Source organism: Camellia sinensis, chromosome 8 (assembly GCF_055761805.1).
Source record: "Camellia sinensis isolate YWXY chromosome 8, ASM5576180v1, whole genome shotgun sequence".
NCBI lineage: Eukaryota > Viridiplantae > Streptophyta > Magnoliopsida > Ericales > Theaceae > Camellia > Camellia sinensis.
Window position 1 is genome coordinate 148,222,774 of NC_138968.1, and position 23,952 is coordinate 148,246,725.

At 41.4% G+C, this 23,952-nt stretch overlaps 2 protein-coding genes across 2 annotated transcripts; both read right to left on the minus strand.

Moving 5' to 3' along the window:
• Positions 1 to 2,765: 2,765 nt before the first annotated feature.
• On the minus strand, positions 2,766 to 5,713 carry LOC145798171 (uncharacterized). Its single transcript, XM_082885658.1, has 3 exons — positions 4,807 to 5,713; positions 4,100 to 4,416; positions 2,766 to 2,948 (listed from the first exon to the last, which is right to left on the minus strand). Exons 1-3 carry the CDS (start codon positions 5,711 to 5,713, stop codon positions 2,766 to 2,768), a joined length of 1,407 nt encoding a protein of 468 aa, XP_082741784.1.
• Positions 5,714 to 5,788: 75 nt separating this feature from the next.
• On the minus strand, positions 5,789 to 20,941 carry LOC145798172 (uncharacterized). Its single transcript, XM_082885659.1, has 2 exons — positions 20,550 to 20,941; positions 5,789 to 5,906 (listed from the first exon to the last, which is right to left on the minus strand). Exons 1-2 carry the CDS (start codon positions 20,939 to 20,941, stop codon positions 5,789 to 5,791), a joined length of 510 nt encoding a protein of 169 aa, XP_082741785.1.
• Positions 20,942 to 23,952: the final 3,011 nt, after the last annotated feature.

The window sequence follows — 23,952 nt, forward strand, 5'->3', positions numbered from 1 at the left end:
TAGTGTGTTTCTAACCTTAAATCCTCACTATAGAGTCTTAAACATGGCCCAGGAATGCCTAGGATGGAATGAGGATGCAAAGATGTCTTGGAAAATATTTTTCAAAACTTGCTAAAACCAGGGGTCTCGCTCGAGCGAGGCTTTCTTCGCTCGAGCGAGCTTGTCAAAACAGAGGGGTCGCTCGAGCGCAGACTTCTTTGCTCGAGCGGTCTGTAAAAATGCAAAAGTACTGGTTGTTTAAATTTTACGCTTGATGCTCGTTCGAGTTTGAGACACAGCTCTTCGCTCGAGCGTGAGACACAACTCTTCGCTCGAGCGTAGGTCTCGTCGCTCGAGCGTGCGTCTGCGTGCACCAGAAACCTGAGAGCTTGGAATTTACGCTCGAGCCACCATTCCTTCGCTCGAGCGAAGCTCTGAACAAACGATGGTCGCTCGAGCGTGGAATCCTTCGCTCGAGCGAGGAAGCCAAATTCTGGAATTTCCAGATTTGCGTCCAAAGCTTAAACCACGCATTCAACACCTCAAATCTCAACCCTTTGGGCCCATTTTCTGGAAAAAACTTGTAAACTCATACTATAAGATGTTTCAAAGATCAATTTGTAAAATCAAAGCCCAAAGGTGAGTCAATTAAACACAATTTCAAATAAAACTTCAAGAACAAAACAAGAGCTTAACATGCAAGTGTTCATTTTAAATCCAATGCTCTAAAACATGACCAAATGTAAGATTGAGCTCAAAATCATGATGAATTCATGAGCTAAGGCCAGAATATGGGCTTGTATGCAAGAACTTCCATGAAAACACTTCAAAATGCTAAGATATGAACATGCATGCATGAATTACTACTCAATTCAACATTCAAATCAATTCTTGACTTTAATCTTCAATTTTACCATGGACCATGCAAGGTATAACTTAAATGCACAATCAAGAAGATGATTTTCCTACCTTGGGTCTTCAATTCCAAGTATGGAGGCTCAATTATGCAATTCTTCTACAATTCCTCCAATTTCCAAGCAAAATCTTGTTGAAACTAAGTTTTTCCCTATCTCCTACTCTCTCCCACGGTTTGGTCTCTCAAAGGAGGATGAAAAGATGCAACAAATGTATGAATCAATCTCAAGGTTGCCTTAGGTAGTGGGCCACTCAATGGCAATTTAGTAATAAACTTAACTAATGTAATTTAACGTTATTTAATCTAATTTAATCATAGCAAATCAAATTTTAATTAAATCTACCATAAAATCACATATATTCTAACTAGTATGAAACACTAATCAATTTCAAAATCGGGCGCTGATAAGGCTTTCAATTCGCAGTTCAAAGTCTAAACATGAACAGATTATTTTATGGCAAACAGATAGAAACGCAAAGATAATGCAATACATATGTAAATTAATTCTGGGTTTCTTCTAAATTACTGTTAGGCATAACTAATCATGGATTAGCATTAATCGGAGGTCGGGGTTATTACAGTTTTCCCCTCTTAAAAGAATTTGGTCCCCAAACTCGAATTACCTTCATTCTGGAACAACATTGGGTCCAACGGGAACAAATCTGGATATCTTTTCATCATGTCTTCCTCGGTTTCCCAAGTTGCATAGGTCCCTCCGTGGTTTTGCCAGTCAACTTTTACTAGTGGTATTTCCTTATTCCTTAATCTTTTGACTCGGCGATTCACAATCTGGATAGGTTTCTCCTCATAAGTATAGTCATCTTTCAAAAGCACATGTGTCGGTTCGATGACGTGGAGTGGATCTCTCAAAAATTCCTGAAGCATCGATATATGAAAGACGTTATGCATATGTTCCATTACTGAAGGCAAGGCTACCCGATGCGATACCGGATTGATCTTTTCAAGGACTTCATAAGGTCCAACATATCTTGGCGCCAACTTGACCTTAACACCAAACCGAGTTTTTCTGCTGACTCTGTGCAGTTTTCAGGCGTTGCTGGATCAGTTTCACTTTCTCGGTTGTTTCTTGCACAAGTTCCGGTCCCAACAAAGGTCTATCACCTACTTCAGCCCAACATATTGGAGAACGACATTTTCTTAAATACAAAGCTTCGTAAGGAGCCATTCTAATGCTTGAATGGTAACTGTTGTTGTACACAAATTTAGCTAATGGCAAGTAGGTCTCCCAATTCCCTTGGAAGTCTAACACACACATTCTGAGCATATCCTCCAGAGTTTGGTTCGTTCGTTCAGTTTGGCCATCTGTCTGTGGGTGACAGGTATTGCTTAGTCTCAATTCAGTCCCCAAGGCCTGTTGTAAACTCTGCCAAAATCTCGATACAAACTTTGAGTCCCTGTCAGACACAATAGATACTGGCACTCCATGCAATCTCATAATTTCAGTCATATAGATATTGGCCAATTTATTAGTGTTATAAATAGTTTTGACAGGTAGAAAATGGGCAGACTTAGTAAAACGGTCAACTATAACCCAGATAGAGTCCATACCTTGAGAAGAACGAGGCAATCCCATAATGAAGTCCATGGTAATGTGCTCCTATTTCCATTCCGGTATTGGGAGTGGTTGTAACAAACCAGCGGGTCGTTGATGTTCATCTTTAACCTGTTGGCAATGTAGACATCTAGCCATAAAGTCTGCAATACTCTTTTTCATTTCAGGCCACCAAAAATTCTGTTTCAAATTATGGTACATTTTCCTGTTCCCCGGGTGCATAGTAAACTTACTACTGTAAGCTTCGGTCATAACATGTTTCCTCAAATCATAACAATCGGGCACACAAAGATGGTTCTAAAATTTCAGCACATCATTCTCAAACACAAATCTTGGCCTCGACTTTGAATCAAATTCCTCTGTGATCTTTTTCAAGTATTCATCATCGCATTGTTTCTGTTTGATCTTGTCAAGAATTGTAGGTTGAGTGTCAATAGCAGTTAATAGCCCATCTTGTTCTAGGTCAGTCAGCAATTCTTTCTAGTTGGATAACAGACATGACAAACTTCTCATTAATTTTCGGCTCAAGGCATCCGCTACGGTATTAGCTTTCCCTGGGTGGTACAAGATCTGCAAATCGTAATCTTTGATTAACTCTAACCATCGCCTCTGTCTCATGTTCAATTCCTTTTGGGTGAAGAAGTATTTCAAGCTCTTATGGTCGGTGTACACCTCACGAGTTACCCATATAAGTAGTGACGCCAGATTTTCAAAGCAAACACTACAGCTGCTAACTCAAGATCATGCGTTGGGTAATTCTTTTCATGAGGTCGGAGTTAGCTAGAAGCATAGGCAATCACTTTTCAGTTTTTCATTAATACACACCCCAAACCTTTATAGGAAGCATCACTGTACACTTAAAACCCATCAATACCATTAGGCAAAGTTAAGATTGGTGCAGTCACTAACCTGGTTTTCAGTTCTTGAAAGGCTGCCTCTCTTTGTTCGTTCTAGTCAAATGGCACATTTTTCTGAGTTAACTGAGTTAATGGCATGGCAAGCTTGGAAAAGTCTTTCACAAACCTCCGGTAGTAACCTGCAAGTCCCAGAAAACTTCGGACTTCTGTCACATTTGTTGGTCTAGGCCAATCTACTATAGCTTCAATTTTCTTAGGGTCAATAGAAACACCATCCTTGTTGATTACATGTCCCAAAAATGCCACACTGTTAAGCCAGAATTCACACTTGGACAATTTAGCATACAACCTCTTCTCTCTCAAAATCTGCGAGGTAGTTCTCAGATGGTTCTCATGTTCCTCTCTGTCTTTAGAATAAATCAGAATGTCATCGATAAACACAACAATGAATTCATCAAGGTATTGTTTGAAAACCCTATTCATTAGGTCCATAAAAGCTGCAGGTGCATTTGTTACTCCAAAAGGCATTACCAAGAATTCATAATGTCCATATCTAGTTCTGAATGCAGTTTTCTCTACGTCTTCTGCCTTAACTTTTAACTGGTGGTAACTTGACCTGAGATCAATTTTAGAGAACACTTTGGCTCCTTGGAGTTGATCAAACAAATCATCTATTCGGGGTAATGGATATTTGTTCTTAATGGTTACTTTGTTCAATTCCCGGTAATCGATACATAACCTCAAAGACTCGTCTTTCTTTTTGACAAATAATACTGGAGCACCCCAAGGTGAGGTACTCGGATAAATGAATTTCTTATCTAAGAGTTCCTGTAGTTGAGCTTTCAGTTTTTTCTGTTCAGAAGTTGACATCCTATGTGGAGTCTTAGAGATGGCCTGTGTTCCAGGTGTTACATCAATGGTGAATTCTATTTCCCTATCAATTAAGTGCCCAGGTAGGTCATTTGGAAACACATAGGGAAATTCACAAGCAACCGGGATAGTTTTTACCGTAGGTTCGTCAGATGGTGCAGTCAATATACAACACAAGTAACCTCTACATCCCTTTCTAAGCAGTTTTATGGCTTTCAAAGCTGAAATCAGATATGGGGGAGGAACTACCTCATTCCCAGTAAAAGTAAATTCAGGCATACCCGGTAGTCTAAACACAACAGATTTACTTGCACAGTCAATGGTAGCACAATATTTAGTTAACCAGTCCATTCCCAAAATACAATCAAAGTGATCAATGTTCAAGGGTAATAAATCAACATATAACATCACATCGCCAATCATAATGTCACATGCTGGATAAACATGAGGACACATCATAGAATCCCCAGATGGTGTGGATACAGATAACACATATGTCATACGTTCTAGTGGTCTAGTCAATTTTCGAGAGAAAGCATGCGATACAAAGGAATGTGTAGAACCAGAATCTATCAGTACACATGCATTTTGAGAACATATAGAGAGTGTACCTGACACCACAGTATAGGTGTTTGGTACGTCACCAGGCACTAAGGTGAACACTCTCCCTTGCCTCAATGTTTCGCTATTTGCATTCCCTCTGACATCGGTTCTTGCATTTGGTCTTGCTACGAAAACAGACCAAGTGGAACTTGTCACAGGACGGTTAACCTCGTTGAATCTCATCGGGAAATCCCTCACCACGTGGCCAGTCTTGCCACAGCGAAAACACACACCTGATGCTCGATAACAAGCACCTCTGTGCTTCTTTTCGCAGTCGGGGCAGTTTGGAGTAGATCTACTACTTTGGCTAGAGTTGCTGGAGAATCCTGCATTTTGCCTCTTCAAAACTGACCGGTCCTTCTTGAAACTGAATCCGGTCCTTTTTCCTCTCCATTCTATTATTGGTGTTGTAGTTTGTTTCTTAGCTGCTATTGTGGCTTCTGCCATCAATGCCCTGTCGAGTACCTCCACATAAGTAGGTAATTTTAGGACACCCACTCGGTCAAATATTTCCAGGTCCAGCCCTCCCTCAAACTTCCGTGCTTTCTTGTAATCAGTATCCACCATATATGGAGCAAAATGTGCTAATTCGGTGAATTTGGCTTCATACTCTGCTACAAACATTCTTCCCTGTTTAAGTTCTTGAAACTCGGACACCTTCCGATCCCTGAAGCATTGGGGAGAATATTTATCATAAAAGATTGTATTAAACTGTGCCCATGTCATATTCCCATTACCACTTTGAATCAGTAACCACCACCTTCGAGCTTTATCTTTCAGAGTATAAGTGGCTAGGAGGACTTTCTGGGTTTCAGAACAAGGCAACACTTCATACAACTTCTCCATTTCAAGTAGCCATGTCTCTGCTTTCAATGGTTTAATTCCGCCATAGAACGTTGGCGGTTTCATCTTCATGAATTTCTGTGTCAGATTAATGATGTCATTATTATCTGCTTCGGCCTGTGCTGGTGGAGGCGGAGGGGGCAAAGGTTATTGTCTCTGTTGTTGTGTCAAGGTTTCAGTCAATGTTGCTAACATCTGTTCCATTCGGCCCATGCGAGCCTCTGAAGATTCACTTTCACCACTTCCCTTTGCATTCTCCATCTTACTACACAGACATCAAATGATAATAAACACAGGCATAATCTTATTCGTTTCCTTCAATTCATTTGATTCAAATGTACATTCAGTTTTCATATTCAGTTGTATTACCATACACTTACACATGCAGATGGAATGCCCCTAACTCTTACTAGGACATCCTAAGCTCATACGGACCTGTGTGTGCGGTAGAACATGTGCTCGGATACCACTCTGTCACGACCCAAACCCGCCCATGTAGGTTTAGCACCGTAACCGGCCAGTAATCCGTGGATTACCAAAGGTCTCTGAACAGATTAGCAAATAATAAGGGGCTGTGTAGACGTCCCCGAACGCCCCAGGAGGACGAGTCCTGTTCTGTTCGTTTTGGGTTCACTACAGTTCAGGACTCTTAAATTGTCACGGTTCTTAATCTGAACCAAAGAGTCCTAATCTGGAAAATCGTTTTGAGAAAAACAGATTTTTAGAAAAGAAGTGCCAAACATGGACTGCTTTGCCAGATACAGAGTCGCCACCTAAATATTTTTTATGGCGGAATTTAGGAAACCCTGACTCGGTGCCAAAGGCCACGTGTCCGTCATCACCAAAGTTGCCTCGGCTCGGGAGCTTGGGTACGGTTGGGGAAGGTCAGCTATGAGCACCCCCTCTTGCCCGATCCGAAGATCAGCCTCTACTAATCGTGATATCCTAATTTGAAAACGTTATGCGTTCTTATTCCGGTTATTAGCCTAGATTTACTACATTATGCGCACGGCAAACAAATATAGATTAGATCGCCTAATTTGGAACAAAACATTGCATATCCGTTTGTTTGGAAAACGCTTTGGAATTTGCCACTCACAAGTAGGCTAAAATACGGATTTCAACGAGTTATCCCAACTCAAATAATCCAACCTTCACCTACAGGCATTCAAGCAGTTCATCAAATAAGCATCTAGCCTCATGGTAATCATGCTATCATGTTAACGTTCACACTCATGTGAGATGCTAAAACATAAAGAGCTCACCTAGTACTCCGTGCCAAAACAAGAACATGTTAGCAATCATGCATGATCCAAGTCCATGTTTAAATGCCTAATGCAACGCATACGGAATGTCACTAGAGTAGGCTCGGCTAGTCTATAAATAACATGTGAAAATGCACAAGTAGCATGTATTCAAGTTAGATTTGAAATACTTATGCGGTTAGTATGATGCGCCGAGCCTGGTGCATGCAATACTGATGAATGATGCATGCATGCATAGCATGAGGTATGCTAAAGTAAACATGCCCTAATGCTAATCACCAAAGCAGGTAAGTAAAAGAGAGAAAGAAGTGGGGGTTGGAAGACATGCACACACGTACCCACACTTATTACAAATTTTCCCTCGCTCGGAGGGACCGAAAGAATAATACAATTTAATTAACCTACAAGCTAATTAAATATTACAAATTAATTAAATTAGCTAAACAAATTAACTAATCTAATTAAGCAGTAAACAACAGCCTCGGGAAGAGGGTCCAATGCATGCGTGCTCGGTTCCGCTCAGAAAGTCACTACCATGCACAAAATGCCTCTGCTTTGGCTGTTATCCTTCTCTGAAGACTGCACAAGTCCCAAGGTTGCTTCTCTGAGTGCTGTAGAACACCACCGGCTGAAGGGATTGGTCACCGGCCATGTATGATGGTCATCGGCCACAAAATAATCCATCGGCCAACAATGGATGGCCGATCGGCACTTAAGATGGCCAGTCGGCCAAATCTTCCCGCAAAAACGGGTTTGACAGCAGCAGAGGACAGAACTTGGCATGACAATACATTTCAAGCAATGTATGCACCAACCACACTCCTTATCATATTTATGACTCAAAGGAGGATGGGCCTCGATTCTCGGGCCACCAATCACGCATTTCCATGCATGATGGCCCAAAGAATCAAGTGTGCATGTTGATATGGAATGCAATGCACATAATCAAGCAAATTGAACTCAACCTCTATCATAAGTAATTCAAGAGGCAAAACATGCATGCCAATGCAATGCAATCCTAAGCATGTCGACTAGTATGCAAAATGGACAATGCAAGCAAGCAATGCATATTAGACGCACAACGTAAAGAATCATGTAAGGCATGAAGAAATGCAACCTACAAACGTGCAAGATGTAATCTAAACATACAAGTATGCAAGGCATGCAACATCGTACAAATGGGACCAAGCATGCGACAACACACAAGGTAAGCATGCAACACATGCTAAGGGAGGGACTTACACTAATTAGATAGCCCTAAACTAGGTCCAAAACAGTAGCCAATGCTATGGAAGTGAGGTCCAAAACACACACACACATGCATGCAAATATGGTCCAATTCCTAAGCATAAAGGGACAACTTCTAAGCACACTTAAAAGGAGGTAAACATGGACAATTAGCATGCAAGGTAAGCTCTGAAAATCATGTCAAAGATGATGCCAAATCAAGCAAACAAGACAAGCATGGTATGCAATTGGTCTAAGTACTCAAGGTAAGATAAGGATGTATTGAACTACCCTTAACAACACCGAACATGGCATAAATTGAATGACCAAAATCAGAGGTTTAGGATGTTGAAACAAAACTAAAACACAATGACATGGCATCCTAGAAGGCCTAAACATGATGGCATGCATGGAGGCCTAAACATGGAGCATGAAATGACAACCTTATAAAGCATTAAAGGGACATCAAATGCAAGCATATAAGTACATCATGAGGTCTGAAATAACATACCAAGTGATTCCAAACCACTGAAACAAAGCAAGGATGGCATGCTAGAGCGGCCAAAGCTTAGGCATACAAGAGGGATTGCATGGTGGCTACACAAAGCAAGACATGAATGACTCAAATGACCTAAAACAGTCCCTTAGCACATTAAAATAAGCATGTAAGCTTCACAAAGCTTGGCCAAAACACATGAGCATGGTAGTCTAAATGCTATGCATGTATTCAGACAAACCGTGGCATTACAAGGCATGTATGCTAAGCAAGCATGGTGTACCAAAACCAACATAACACAATGCTATATTATGGCAATATAAGCACCAAAATCAGTTAAGGCATGATCAACATAAACCTAAACTAGATACTCCCTCAAGAGGCAAAAATGGCCCTTTTCAAGGACAACAAGGAGATGGAGGGCCCTCTCCTTCCTAGGACCTCAAGGCACCATCCACATCACTGAAATCCCTCAAGATTTCAGTGGTGAGGAGGCCCAAACACAATGGTCCCGGAGCTCAACCAAAATGGCACAAAATGGAGCCTTTCAAGGCTTGAGAGGGGTCAAACCACCCCAAAGCTTAAATCAACCTTAACCAACTATTTAGAGCACTAAAAATCAAAACTTTTATATGTTATACACAAAGCTCAAAAACAGATGCAAGGTAGGCAAAAATGCAATGCAAAAATGGGGAATAAAGGGACAAGTTTCTTACCCTTGTAGACCCTCTTCACCAATGGTGAACCAGCTGGTTCTTCAAGCTCAAACCAGCTCCACAACTCCAAAAACAACCCTCAAGGGCTTCAGCTCCAAGAAAAGGTGTGATGGTGGGTGTTTGTGTGCAAAACTAAGGTAAAAACACTCACAAAACAAAGAGAGAGAGAGAGATATAGAGATGGAGGACATATGAACCCTAACCCTAAAACTCAAAACCCTCTGAAAATTTTGTCTAAATTCTCTAACCTCTAAAAGAGGGAGAGAAGACCCCCTCTTATAGACAACTTTGTCTTGTAAAGCTTCCAAAAGAAGTTAACAAGAGGGCAATCCCTCCATACACGTGTATGGAGGGAGTGAAAGTGCATGCCAGCTGCAGAAAAATATCTGCAAAAGTAGATGCACAGTAGTCGGCCGGCCAAAAATGCAATTGACCAAAAAAAGATAGCCGGCCGGCCATCTATAGTGCCGGCCGGCCAAGCATTTGGCCGGTGGCAACAAAACACAGCCGGTGGCCTCAAGCCATGGCCGGTGGAGTGTGGGGATGGCCCACAAGCCATTCCCTGCCCCTCCAAGGCAAAGCACAACTGTTTGGTACAAAACTGGAAACAAAACAGTCGAGTCGAGAGATCTTGAGGCAAGGCGTGTAGCCGAGACCTCCGGGAACTCAAGACGAACACAAACATAGATGATCACCGAGTGTTTAAGCGGTGACGTCCAAGTCATGAGAACGGTCAAAAATGGGATGTCTACAGGCTGCAGAAGCAATAATACAAAATAGACAAGGTCCAATGAACTGTGATAACGTACATGGGACATAAGATTTCAAAACTTATTTATATATACTTAAACATGCCAGTCCAGATACACAATATTTACAAGGTATTTACAGAATGTACTTCCCAAGACCTGACTTTACAGAGCATAAACAAAGACTAGCATGAATACAAAAACAACCATGGCATTAAACTTCGTTCGAAACCTCCTCATGAGGCACAACAGTTGGCTGACAAAAACAGAACAGAAGGCCGTCAACTCTGGCCCTGGTCATGTGCCGACTCACCTACATACATAATATAAACTGTGAGCGAAAGCCCAGTGAATAATAACAGAGTAAAGGGGTTTTATGAATGATGTCCAGCACAAGTTAGGATCCAGTATTTAAATCAGAACATATCCAGACTTAAAAACGGAAATAGATTTAGATACACACTCATATTCATACTCAGATTTTGTATAAGATCATACGTACTACACCCATTAGCTATCAGATCAATTTGGTCCAGAGACCCACATGCATAGTTGGTACCAACGACCATAAAGGTCCATATCTTGCGCGCAAGTAGCCATGGTATTGTTACCCCTAGGCAAGGGCCACCTGCAGATTGGTTGCGGTATTGTTACCCCCGGGCGAGGGCCACGAGCAAATTGGCCGCAGTATTGTTACCCTCGGGCGAGGGCCACGTCCAGATTGGCCACGGTATTGTTACCCTCGAGCGAGGGCCATGTGAACTAAGGGTGCCACAAGTACTTTTCAGAAAATTGGACATTCATTCATAATTCGTAAGACAGCATTTCAGAAAACAGATCATACCATACCAGTCAGATAATTCTTAAGTTAAACATAACTTTACAGAGTTATTACTCACAGTGGGCCTTGAGACAGACAGACGGAGTAAACTTGGTCAAACAGTACGAGGCACGTGACCTACACAACACATAACAGATGTACACTGAAACACACATTCTAATTGTACAAAACTTATGTCGTTGGTTCTTAGTGTGTTTCTAACCTTAAATCCTCACTATAGAGTCTTAAACATGGCCTAGGAATGCCTAGGATGGAATGAGGATGCAATGATGTCTTGGAAAATATTTTTCAAAACTTGCTGAAAACAGGGGTCTCCCTCGAGCGAGGCTTTCTTCGCTCGAGCGAGCTTGTCAGAACAGAGGGGTCGCTCGAGCGCAGACTCCTTTGCTCGAGCGGTCTGTAAAAATGCAAAAGTACTGGTTGTTGAAATTTTACGCTTGATGCTCACTCGAGCGTGAGACACAGTTCTTCGCTCGAGCGTAGGTCTCGTCACTCGTGCGTGCGTCTGCGTGCACCAGAAACCTGAGAGCTTGTAATTTATGCTTGAGCGAAGCTCTGAACAAACGATGGTCGCTAGAGCGTGGAATCCTTCGCTCGAGCGAGGAAGCCAAATTCTGGAATTTCCAAATTTGCCTCCTAAGCTCAAACCACGCATTCAACACCTCAAATCTCAACCCTTTGGGCCCATTTTCTGGAAAAAACTTGTAAACTCATACTATAAGATGTTTCAAAGATCAATTTGTAAAATCAAAGCCCAAAGGTGAGTCAATTAAACACAATTTCAAATAAAACTTCAAGAACAAAACAAGAGCTTAACATGCAAGTGTTCATTTTAAATCCAATGCTCTAAAACATGACCAAATGTAAGATTGAGCTCAAAATCATGATGAATTCATGAACTAAGGCTAGAATATGGGCTTGTATGCAAGAACTTCCATGAAAACATTCAAAATGCTAAGATATGAACATGCATGCATGAATTACTACTCAATTCAACATTTAAACCAATTCTTGACTTTAATCTTCAATTTTACCATGGACCATGCAAGGTATAACTTAAATGCACAATCAAGAAGATGATTTTCCTACCTTGGGTCTTCAATTCCAAGTATGGAGGCTCAATTATGCAATTCTTCTACAATTCCTCCAATTTCCAAGCAAAATCTTGTTGAAACTAAGTTTTTCCCTATCTCCTACTCTCTTCCACAGTTTGGTCTCTCAAAGGAGGATGAAAAGATGCAACAAATGTATGAATCAATCTCAAGGTTGCCTTAGGTAGTGGGCCACTCAATGGCAATTTAGTAATAAACTTAACTAACGTAATTTAACGTTATTTAATCTAATTTAATCATAGCAAATCAAATTTTAATTAAATCTACCATAAAATCACATATATTTTAACTAGTATGAAACACTAATCAATTTCAAAATTGGGCGCCGATAAGGCTTTCAATTCGCAATTCAAAGTCTAAACATGAACAGATCATTTTATGGCAAACAGATAGAAATGCAAAGATAATGCAATACATATGCAAATTAATTCTGGGTTCCTTCTAAATTACTGTTAGGCATAACTAATCATGGATTAGCATTAATCGGAGGTCGGGGTTATTACAGTTTTCCCCCCTTAAAAGAGTTTGGTCCCCAAACTCGAATTACCTTCATTCTGGAACAACATTGGGTCCAACGAGAGCAAATCTGGATATCTTATCATCATGTCTTCCTCGGTTTCCCAGGTTGCATAGGTCCCTCCGTGGTTTTGCCAGTCAACTTTTACTAGTGGTATCTCCTTATTCCTCAATCTTTTGACTCGGCGATTCACAATTTGGATAGGTTTCTCCTCATAAGTATAGTCATCTTTCAAAAGCACATATGCCGGTTCGATGACGTGGAGTGGATCTCTCAAAATTTCCCGAGGCATCGATACATGAAAGATGTTATGCATATGTACCATTACAGAAGGCAAGGCTACCCGATACGATACCGGATTGATCTTTTCGAGGACTTCATAAGGTGCAACATTATCTTAGCGCCAACTTGCCCTTAACACCAAATCGAGTTTGACCCTTAATCAGGGTCATCTTTATGAACTCATGGCCCCCAACTTCATATTCTCTATCTCTTCTTCGGACATCAGCATAGCTTTTCTGCCGACTCTGTGCAGTTTTCAGGCGTTGTTGGATCAGTTTCACTTTCTCGGTTGTTTCTTGCACAATTTTCGGTCCCAACAAAGGTCTATCACCTACTTCAGCCCAACATATTGGAGAACGACATTTTCTTCCATACAAAGCTTTGTAAGGAGCCATTCCAATGCTTGAATGGTAACTGTTGTTGTACACAAATTCAGCTAATGGCAAGTAGATCTCCCAATTCCCTTGGAAGTCTAACACACACATTCTGAGCATATCCTCCAGAGTTTGGTTCGTTCGTTCAGTTTGGCCATCTGTCTGTGGGTGATAGGCATTGCTCAGTCTCAATTCAGTTCCCAAGGCCCGTTGCAAACTCTGCCAAAATCTTGATACAAACTTTGAGTCCCTGTCAGACACAATAGATACTGGCACTCCATGCAATCTCATAACTTCAGTCATATAGATATTGGCCAATTTATCAGCGTTATAAATAGTTTTGATAGGTAGAAAATGGGCAGACTTAGTTAAACGGTCAACTATAACCCAGATAGAGTCCATACCTTAAAAAGAACGAGGCAATCCCATAATGAAGTCCATGGTAATGTGCTCCTATTTTCATTCCGGTATTGGGAGTGGTTGTAACAAACCAGCGGGTCGTTGATGTTCAGCTTTAACCTGTTGGAAATGTAGACATCTGGCCACAAGGTCTGCAATACTCTTTTTCATTTCAGGCCACCAAAAATTCTGTTTCAAATTATGGTACATTTTCCTGTTCCCCGGGTGCATAGTAAACTTACTACTGTGAGCTTCGGTCATAACACGTTTCCTCAAATCATAACAATCGGGCACACAAAGATGGTTCTAAAATTTCAACACATCATTCTCAAACACAAAATCCTGGCCTCGGCGTTGAATCAAATTCCTCCGTGATCTTTTTCAAGTATTCATCATCGCATTGTTTTTATTTGATCTTGTCAAGAATTGTAGGTTGAGTGTCAATAGCAGTTAATAGCCCATCTTGTTCTAGGTCAGTCAGCAATTCTTTCCAGTTGGATAACAGACATGACAAACTTCCCTTTAATTTTTGGCTCAAGGCATCCGCTACGGTATTAGCTTTCCCTTTGTGGTACAAGATCTGCAAATCGTAATCTTTGATTAACTCTAACTATCGCCTCTGTCTCATGTTCAATTCCTTTTGGGTGAAGAAGTATTTCAAGTTCTTATGGTCGGTGTACACCTCACAAGTTACCCCATATAAGTAGTGACACCAGATTTTCAAAGCAACCACTACAGCTGCTAACTCAAGATCATGCGTTGGGTAATTCTTTTCATGAGGTCGGAGTTGGCTAGAAGCATAGGCAATCACTTTTCCATTTTGCATTAATACACACCCCAAACCTTTGTAGGCAGCATCACTGTACACTTTAAACCCATCAATACCATTAGGCAAAGTTAAGATTGGTGCAGTCACTAACCTGGTTTTCAGTTCTTGAAAGGCTGCCTCTCTTTGTTCGTTCCAGTCAAATGGCACATTTTTCTGAGTTAACTGAGTCAATGGCATGGCAAGCTTGGAAAAGTCTTTCACAAACCTCCGGTAGTAACCTGCAAGTCCCAGAAAACTTCGGACTTCTGTCACATTTGTTGGTCTAGGCCAATCTACAATAGCTTCAATTTTCTGAGGGTCAACAAAAACACCATCCTTGTTGATTACATGTCCCAAAAATGCCACACTGTCAAGCCAGAATTCACACTTGTAACCTCTTCTCTCTCAAAATTTGCGAGGTAGTTCTCAGATGGTTCTCATGTTTCTCTCTGTCTTTAGAATAAATCAGAATGTCATCGATAAACACAACAATGAATTCATCAAGATATTGTTTGAAAACCCTATTCATTAGGTCCATAAAAGCTGCAGGTGCATTTGTTACTCCAAAAGGCATTACCAAGAATTCATAATGTCCATATCTAGTTCTGAATACAGTTTTTTCTACGTCTTCTGCCTTAACTTTTAACTGGTGGTAACCTGACCTGAGATCGATTTTAGAGAACACTTTGGCTCCTTGGAGTTGATCAAACAAATCATCTATTCGAGGTAATGGATATTTGTTCTTAATGGTCACTTTGTTCAATTCCCGGTAATCGATACATAACCTCAAAGACTCGTCTTTCTTTTTGACAAATAATACTGGAGCACCCCAAGGTGAGGTACTCGGATGAATGAATTTCTTGTCTAAGAGTTCCTGTAGTTGAGCTTTCAGTTTTTTCAGTTCAGAAGTTGACATCCTATATGGAGTCTTAGAGATGGGCTGTGTTCCAGGTGTTACATCAATGGTGAATTCTATTTCCCTATCAATTAAGTCCCCAGGTAGGTCATTTGGAAACACATCGAGAAATTCACAAGCAACCGGGATAGTTTCTACCGTAGTTTCGTTAGATGGTGCAGTCAATATACAACACAAGTAACCTCTACATCCCTTTTTAAGCAGTTTTATGGCTTTCAAAACTAAAATCAGATATGGGGGAGGAACTACCTCATTCCCAGTCAAAGTAAATTCAGGCATACCCAGTAGTCTAAACACAACAGATTTACTTGCACAGTCAATGGTAGCACAATATTTAGTCAACCAGTCCATTCCCAAAGTACAATCAAAGTGATCAATGTTCAAGGGTAATAAATCAACATATAACATCACATCGCCAATCATAATATCACATGCTGGATAAACATGAGGACACATCATAGAATCCCCAGACGGTGTGGATACAGATAACACATATGTCAAGAGAAAGCATGCGATACAAAGGAATGTGTAGAACCAGAATCTATCAGTACACATGCATTTTAAGAACATATAGAGAGTGTACCTGACACCACAGTATAGGTGTTTGGTACGTCACCAGGCACTAAGGCGAACACTCTCCCTTGCCTCAATGTTTCGTTATTTGCATTCCCTCTGACATCGGTTCTTGCATTTGGTCTTGCTACGAAAACAGACCAAGTGGAACTTGTCATAGGACGGTTAACCTCGTTGAATCTCATCGGGCAATCCCTCACCATGTGGCCAGTCTTGCCACAGCGAAAACACACACCTGATGCTCGATAACAAGCACCTTTGTGCTTCTTTTCGCAGTCGGGGCAATTTGGAGTAGATCTACTACTTTGGTTAGAGCTGCTGGAGGATCCTGTATTTTGCCTCTTCAAAACTGACCGGCCTTTCTTGAAACTGAATCCGGTCCTCTTTCCTCTCCATTCTGTTGTTGGTGTTGTAGTTTGTTTCTTAGCTGCTATTGTGGCTTCTGCCATCAATGCCCTGTCGAGTACTGTAGACGTCCCCGAACGCCCCGGGAGGGTGAGTCCCGTTCTGTTCGTATTAGGCTCACTACAGTTTGGACTCTCAAATTGTCACGGTTCTAAATCTGAACCAAAGAGTCCAAATCCGGCAAATCGTTTTGAGAAAACAGATTTTGAAAGAAGTGCCAAACACGGACTGCTTTGCCAGATACAGAGTCGCCACCTAAATATTTTATTTTGGAGAAATTTAGGAAACCCTGACTCGTTTGCCTAAGGCCACGTGTCCGTCATCACCAAAGTTGCCTCGGCACGGGAACTTGGGTACGATTGGGGAAGGTCACTTCGTGAGCACCCCCGCTCGCCCGATCAAAGATCGGCCTCTACTAACCATGATATCTATTTTTGAAAACATTATGCGTTCTTATTCCGGTTATTAGCCTAGATTCACTATGTGATGCGCACAGCATACAAGTATAGACTGGGTCGCCTGAATTGGAACAAAACATTTCATGTTTGTTTATTTGAAAATGGTTTGATGGTGCTACCAGCAAGTAGGCTAAGACGTGGATTCGCCACCCTCGGGTGGGCTTAGAAAAACATGATTTTGCCACTATCTAGTGGGCTTTAAAAAAAAACTCACAGTCAACGAATTGTTCCAATCCAAATAACCCAACCTTCACCTACAGGCATTCAGGCAGATATATCACATAAGCAATTAGCCTTATGGTAAGCATGCTATCGTGGCAGTCACTCACATGCATGCAAGGATGCTAAAGCATAAAACTTACCGAGTACTCCAAGTCAAAACAGAAGCTAATTAGAAATCCATGCATGATCCTAATTATACAGAAATGCCTAATGCAACACATGCAAAAGTGCAACTATAGCAGGCTCGGCTATTCTAAACATGACATATGAAATGCTACAGCTAACATGTATTCAACTTGGAATTGAAAATACAATGCAGTTAGTATGATGCGCCGAGCCCGGTGCATGCGAGATAGATGAATGAATGCAAACATGCTATCATACTGTATGCTAATTGAAACATGCCCTAATCTAACCATCATAAGCGGGTAAATAAAAGGGAGAAAGACGTGGGGTTGGAAGACATACATCACACACACACACACTTATTACAGTTGTGCCCTCGCTCGGAGGGTCCGAATAAATAATATACAGTCCCAAATGAATAATTACAGTCCAAATATGTACAAAACCCTAATTAATTAACAAATTAAATTAGGAAAGCAATAAATTGGCATGCAAGCCAGGGATTGCCTCAAATCTGCTTCGGATGATGAATGATGCATGCTCGGGTTGCCTTGTGCAGAGAATCCCTCGCGATGCCCCGGTTTGCCTTTGTTTACAATTGTTCTTGGAATGCGTGTCAAGCTTCGGAAGGCTGTCGATTTCTGATTTGCTGCAACAGAGAGCAACAAAGGGGCATGGCAAAGTATTTTCACATATGTATGCATGACTACTATTCAGGGAGTGTAGTCCTTGATTCTCGTGCCACTAATTACGCATATCGATGCATGATGGCCGAGGAGTCGAATTGCACGACTCAATATGAAAAGAATGCACATATAAACACAACAAGACCTAAACTCCATCATCGATAATCCGGAGTGTCGGTGATTGGGAATTGAGACACGTTTCGTCGCTCGAAGTACGAAACGTCCCTCGTTTCCCGTGCTCGGGCTAACTCCTATCCCAAACACAATGCAATATGCATGACACGCATGAATGCAATTCTAACATGCAACCTAGCATACGCAATGCTGTGAATTGAAATGGCATACACAATGCACGATGGACTTACACCAACATGAGTGGACCTCAACCACACTCACATCAGTAGCCATTAGATGAAAAATGAGACTCTTGAAATACGTGTACGCATGCACGGAAATCGAGGACCGAACCTAAGGCATAGTATGCAACTCTAACAAGGCATGGCAAGGCATGAAATGTGGCATACAAAGCATGTAATTCCAGCACTGAAATGTGATGCTAAATAGCCCCGAAACATGGAAAGATGGCACCCGATGCATGAGATGAAACCCGAAACTCGAAACTAAGCACATGGAATGACTTACAGCTATACAAAGCATGCATTATTTGATCATGAAGCGTGAAGACAGAGGAAAGAAAGTCCCAAAACATGCATATTTCCAGTTTACAACAAGTCTCAAAAATGAACACAAATAGGGCTAGTCTATCATGCAAAAATGGCCCTAAAAGAGAGATTAAATACAAGGGACAGCAGCTGACCCCAAATGGAAAAGATCCCTTCAACAAAGTTGAAGAAGGGCTCAAAAAAAGGCACTTTACAGTTTACATCAAGCCACGAAAATAATCAAAAATAAGGCCAAACTATCATGCAAGAAAAGGCCTAAAAGAGGGGTAAAGAGACAAGTGGTAGCTACTGTTCTCAAACAGAGGAGAGCCCTTCAACAAAGTTGAAGAGGGGCTCAAAAAAAGATATTTCACAGTTTATGGCAAAGTCCAAAACAGCTCACAAATAAGCCTAAAATACTATGCAAAAATTGGCCTAAAAGAGAGATAAAGAGGCAAGTGATAATAAGAGACCTGAAACAGAGGAGAGCCCTTCAACAAACATGAAAAGGGGCTCAAAATACGACTATTTACAGTTTGGGTCGGAGCCCAAAAAAGCTAGCAAGTATGGCTTAGATACAAAGCAAAATAAGGCAAGAAAAGAGGAGAAGAGGACTTACCCTTGAAGACCAATGAACCAGCAGCTCTTGAACCAATTTTCTGAGCCTTTAACCTCTTCAAAACAGTCCCAAAGTGCTGGAATGAGGGATGGAGGCCTTGTGCTATGAGGTGTAGGGTAAATGGTGTAGAACTTAAGGGGTTTTAGTGCTTGGAGTAGAGAGAGAGAGAGAGATTGATTGCAAGAGCTCCAAACAAGTTTTTGTAACCTTTAGAAATGAAGGGAAGATGCTGGTTATATAGAGGGAGAGAGGGAGAGAAAAGGGGGGAAAAACTAATTCAAATTTCCCCCCAAAAGGGAAAACCTTCGTACAGTGGGTCAAATACAGAATAGTTGGCACAGCTGGAACACACTCAGAAGGGCAAAAATGGCCGGCTAGCTCAAAAGGGCCAAAGTGGTCAACCGATCAGGCAAGTGGCCAACCGACTAGTTTTGGTGGCCGGCCGACCAGGTCAAAAGGGTCAAGGTGGCCGGCCACCCCCTAGGATGAAGCCCCAGAAGTTAGCTTTCCAATGCCACAAACCTTGCATCAAAATTCCTCATGTGCAAAAAGTTACACCTGTTTTGGTGAAGCCGCGCAGATTCGGTCCAAACGGACTTTAACCAACCATATCTCCCCCACCCGAACTTGTCCTTAGGAGATTCTTGAGTGAAAAATGAAGCCCCGGAAGTAAGCTTTCCAATGGTGGTAACCTCATATCTTAAATCCAAGTATGCAAAGTGTTATGCTCGTTTCGGTGAAGCCGCGCAATGTTTTCCTCCTTCCTGGATTCATGCTGGATCACTTTTGACCAAAAAAAAGCTGGTTTTTCGGAAAAATTGCTGGCCTCCCACTCTCCTACAACCTTTCTAACAATGAAAATAAGGTCTCCACTAAAAATGAACCCAAACCGATGCAAAACGAAGGTTCGGGGGCCAAAACACGCGGTTCGGGGGCCTGAAAACTGACTGTTAAGCACCGAAGGTGGCGTTTGACCACAAAGTTGGTCTCTCGGACCCCAGTGCCCCTCAAAAGGGAGGAAATAAGATGTATGCCAAAAACCGGAGCAAACGAAGGTGGTTAAGCGGTCCCGAACCAAGGAACACAGTCGATGGCTCCGAAAAATTGGAAACCGAGCTCCAAACGAAAAAAAAATGGCTTACGACCGCGAAACGTAGCCTACGGCCACTGAGAGATGGTCTACGAGACCTCTCCCTCCCTTCGGGAAGAGAAAACAGAGAAAACAGAGCCTGGTTCGCAAACCGAGGCAAGACACGAAAGAGTCCAGAAATCCGGAGGCAAGGCTTGCAGCCGGGACTCTGAAACTTCTGAACGAGCGCAATATGCAATATCACCGAGCGTTCAATCAGTGACGTCTGAATCTTAAGGTCGGTCAAAAATGGGGTGTCTACAAGTATCTCCACATAAGTAGGTAATTTTAGGACACCCACTCGGTCAAATATTTCCAGGTCCAACCCTCCCTCAAACTTCCGTGCTTTCTTGTAATCAGTATCCACCATATATGGAGCAAAACGTGCCAATTCGGTGAATTTGGCTCCATACTCTGCTACAGACATTCTTCCCTGTTTAAGTTCTTGAAACTCGGACACCTTCCGATCCCTGAAGCATTGGGGAGAATATTTATCATAAAAGATTGCATTAAACTGTGCCCATGTCATATTCCCATTACCACTTTGAATCAGTAACCACCACCTTCGAGCTTCATCTTTCAGAGTATAGGTGGCTAGGAGGACTTTTTGGGTTTCAGAACAAGGCAACACTTCATATAACTTCTCCATTTCAAGTAGCCATGTCTCTGCTTTCAATGGTTCAATTCCGCCATAGAACGTTGGCAGTTTCATCTTCATGAATTTCTGTGTTAGATTGATGATGTCATTATTATCTGCTTCGGCCTGTGCTGGTGGAGGCGGAGGGGGCAAAGGTTGTTGTCTCTGTTGTTGTGTCAAGGTTTCAGTCAATGTTGCTAACATCTGTTCCATTCGGCCCATGCGAGCCTCTGAAGATTCACTTTCACCACTTCTCTTTGCATTCTCCATCTTACTATACAGACATCAAATGATAACAAACACAGGCATAATCTTATTCGTTTCCTGCAATTCATTTGATTCAAATGTACATTCAGTTTTCATATTTAGTTGCATTACCATACACTTACACATGCAGATGGAATGCCCCTAACTCTTACTAGGACATCCTAAGCTCATACGGACCTGTGTGTGCGGTAGAACACGTGCTCTGATACCACTCTGTCACGACCCAAACCCGCCCATGTAGGTTTAGCACCTTAACCGGCCAGTAATCCATGGATTACCAAAGGTCTCTGAACAGATTAGCAAATAATAAGGGGCTGCAGAAACAGTAATACAAAATAGACAAGGTCCAATGAGCTGTGATAACGTACATGGGACAGAAGATTTCAAAACTTATTTATATATACTTAAACATGCCAGTCCAGATACACAATATTTACAAGGTATTTATATAATGTACTTCCTAAGACCTGACTTTACGGAGCATACACAAAGACTAACATGAATACAAAAGCAGCCATGGCATTAAACTTTGTTCAGAATCTCCTCAGGAGGCACAACAGTTGGCTGACAAAAACAGAACAGAAGGCCGTCAACTCTGGCCCTGGTCATGTGCCGACTCACCTATATACATAATATAAACTGTGAGCGAAAGCCCAGTGAATAATAACAGAGTAAAGGGGTTTTATGAATGATGTCCAGCACAAGTTAGGATCCAGTATTTAAATCAGAACATATCCAGACTTCAAAACGGAAATAGATTTAGATGCACACTCATATTCATACTCAGATTTTGCATAAGATCATGCGTGGTACACCCATTAGCTATCAGATCAATTTGGTCCAGAGACCCACATGCATAGTTGGTACAAACGACCATAAAGGTCCATATCTTGCGTGCAAGTAGCCATGGTATTGTTACCCCCAGGAAAGCGCCACCTGCAGATTGGTTGCGGTATTATTACCCCCGGGCGAGGGCCACGTGCAAATTAGCCGCGGTATTGTTACCCTCGGGCGAGGGCCACGTCCAGATTGGCCACGGTATTGTTACCCCCGGGCGAGGGCCACGTGAACTAAGGGTGCCACAAATACTTTTCAGAAAATTGGACATTCATTCATAATTTGTAAGATAGCATTTCAGAAAACAGATCATACCAAAACAGTCAGATAATTCTTAAGTTAAACATAACTTTACAGAGTTATTACTCACAGTGGGCCTTGAGACAGACAGACAGAGTAAACTTGGTCAAACGGTACGAGGCACGTGATCTACATAACACATAACAGATGTACACTGAAACACACGTTCTAATTGTATAAAACTTATGTCGTTGGTTCTTAGTGTGTTTCTAACCTTAAATCCTCACTATAGAGTCTTAAACATAGCCTAGGAATGCCTAGGATGGAATGAGGATGCAAAGATGTCTTGGAAAATATTTTTCAAAACTTGCTGAAAACAGGGGTCTCGCTCGAGCGAGGCTTTCTTTGCTCGAGCGAGCTTGTCAAAATAGAGGGGTCGCTCGAGCGCAGACTCCTTTGCTCGAGCGGTCTGTAAAAAGGCAAAAGTACTGATTGTTGAAATTTTACGCTTAATGCTCGCTCGAGCGTGAGACACAGCTCTTCTCTCGAGCGTAGGTCTCGTCGCTCGAGCGTGTGTCTGCGTGCACCAGAAACCTGAGAGCTTGCAATTTATGCTCGAGCCACCATTCCTTCGCTCGAGTGAAGCTCTGAACAAACGATGGTCACTCGAGCGTGGAATCCTTCGCTCGAGCGAGGAAGCCAAATTCTGGAATTTCCAGATTTGCCTCCTAAGCTCAAACCACGCATTCAACACCTCAAATCTCAACCCTTTGGGCCCATTTTCTGGAAAACACTTGTAAACTCATAGTATAAGATGTTTCAAAGATCAATTTGTAAAATCAAAACCCAAAGGTGAGTCAATTAAACACAATTTCAAATAAAACTTCAAGAACAAAACAAGAGCTTAACATGAAAGTGTTCATTTTAAATCTAATGCTCTAAAAAATGACTAAATGTAAGATTGAGCTCAAAATCATGATGAATTCATGAACTAAGGCTAGAATATGGGCTTGCATGCAAAAACTTCCATGAAAACACTTCAAAATGCTAATATATGAACATGCATGCATGAATTACTACTCAATTCAACATTTAAACCAATTCTTGACTTTAATCTTCAATTTTACCATGGACCATGCAAGGTATAACTTAAATGCACAATCAAGAAGATGATTTTCCTACCTTGGGTCTTCAATTCCAAGTATGGAGGCTCAATTATGCAATTCTTCTACAATTCCTCCAATTTCCAAGCAAAATCTTGTTGAAACTAAGTTTTTTCCTATCTCCTACTCTCTCCCACGGTTTGGTCTCTCAAAGGAGGATGAAAAGATGCAACAAATGTATGAATCAATCTCAAGGTTGCCTTAGGTAGTGGGCCACTCAATGACAATTTAGTAATAAACTTAACTAATGTAATTTAACGTTATTTAATCTAATTTAATCATAGCAAATCAAATTTTAATTAAATCTATCATAAAATCACATATATTCTAACTAGTATGAAACACTAATCAATTTCGAAATTGGGCGCCGATAAGGCTTTCAATTCGCAGTTCAAAGTCTAAACATGAACAGATCATTTTATGGCAAACAGATAGAAACGCAAAGACAATGCAATACATATGTAAATTAAGTATGGGTTCCTTCTAAATTACTGTTAGGCATAACTAATCATGAATTAGCATTAATCGGAGGTCAGGGTTATTACATATATATATTTTAGATAGACTCTGAATAAAATTAATTAA

Coding starts and splice junctions, on each gene's coding strand:
- LOC145798171 (XM_082885658.1), bottom strand. CDS start 5,713: ATGAAGATGAAACCGCCAACGTTCTATGGCGGAATTAAACCATTGAAA. Junction 4,417..4,806: donor CACCTATACTGTGGTGTCAG/GTACACTCTCTA, acceptor ATCTGATTTCAG/CTTTGAAAGCCATAAAACTG. Junction 2,949..4,099: donor CCTCACCTTGGGGTGCTCCA/GTATTATTTGTC, acceptor TTATCCAACTAG/AAAGAATTGCTGACTGACCT.
- LOC145798172 (XM_082885659.1), bottom strand. CDS start 20,941: ATGAAGATGAAACTGCCAACGTTCTATGGCGGAATTGAACCATTGAAA. Junction 5,907..20,549: donor GCACGGAAGTTTGAGGGAGG/GTTGGACCTGGA, acceptor ATGTCTGTGTAG/TAAGATGGAGAATGCAAAGG.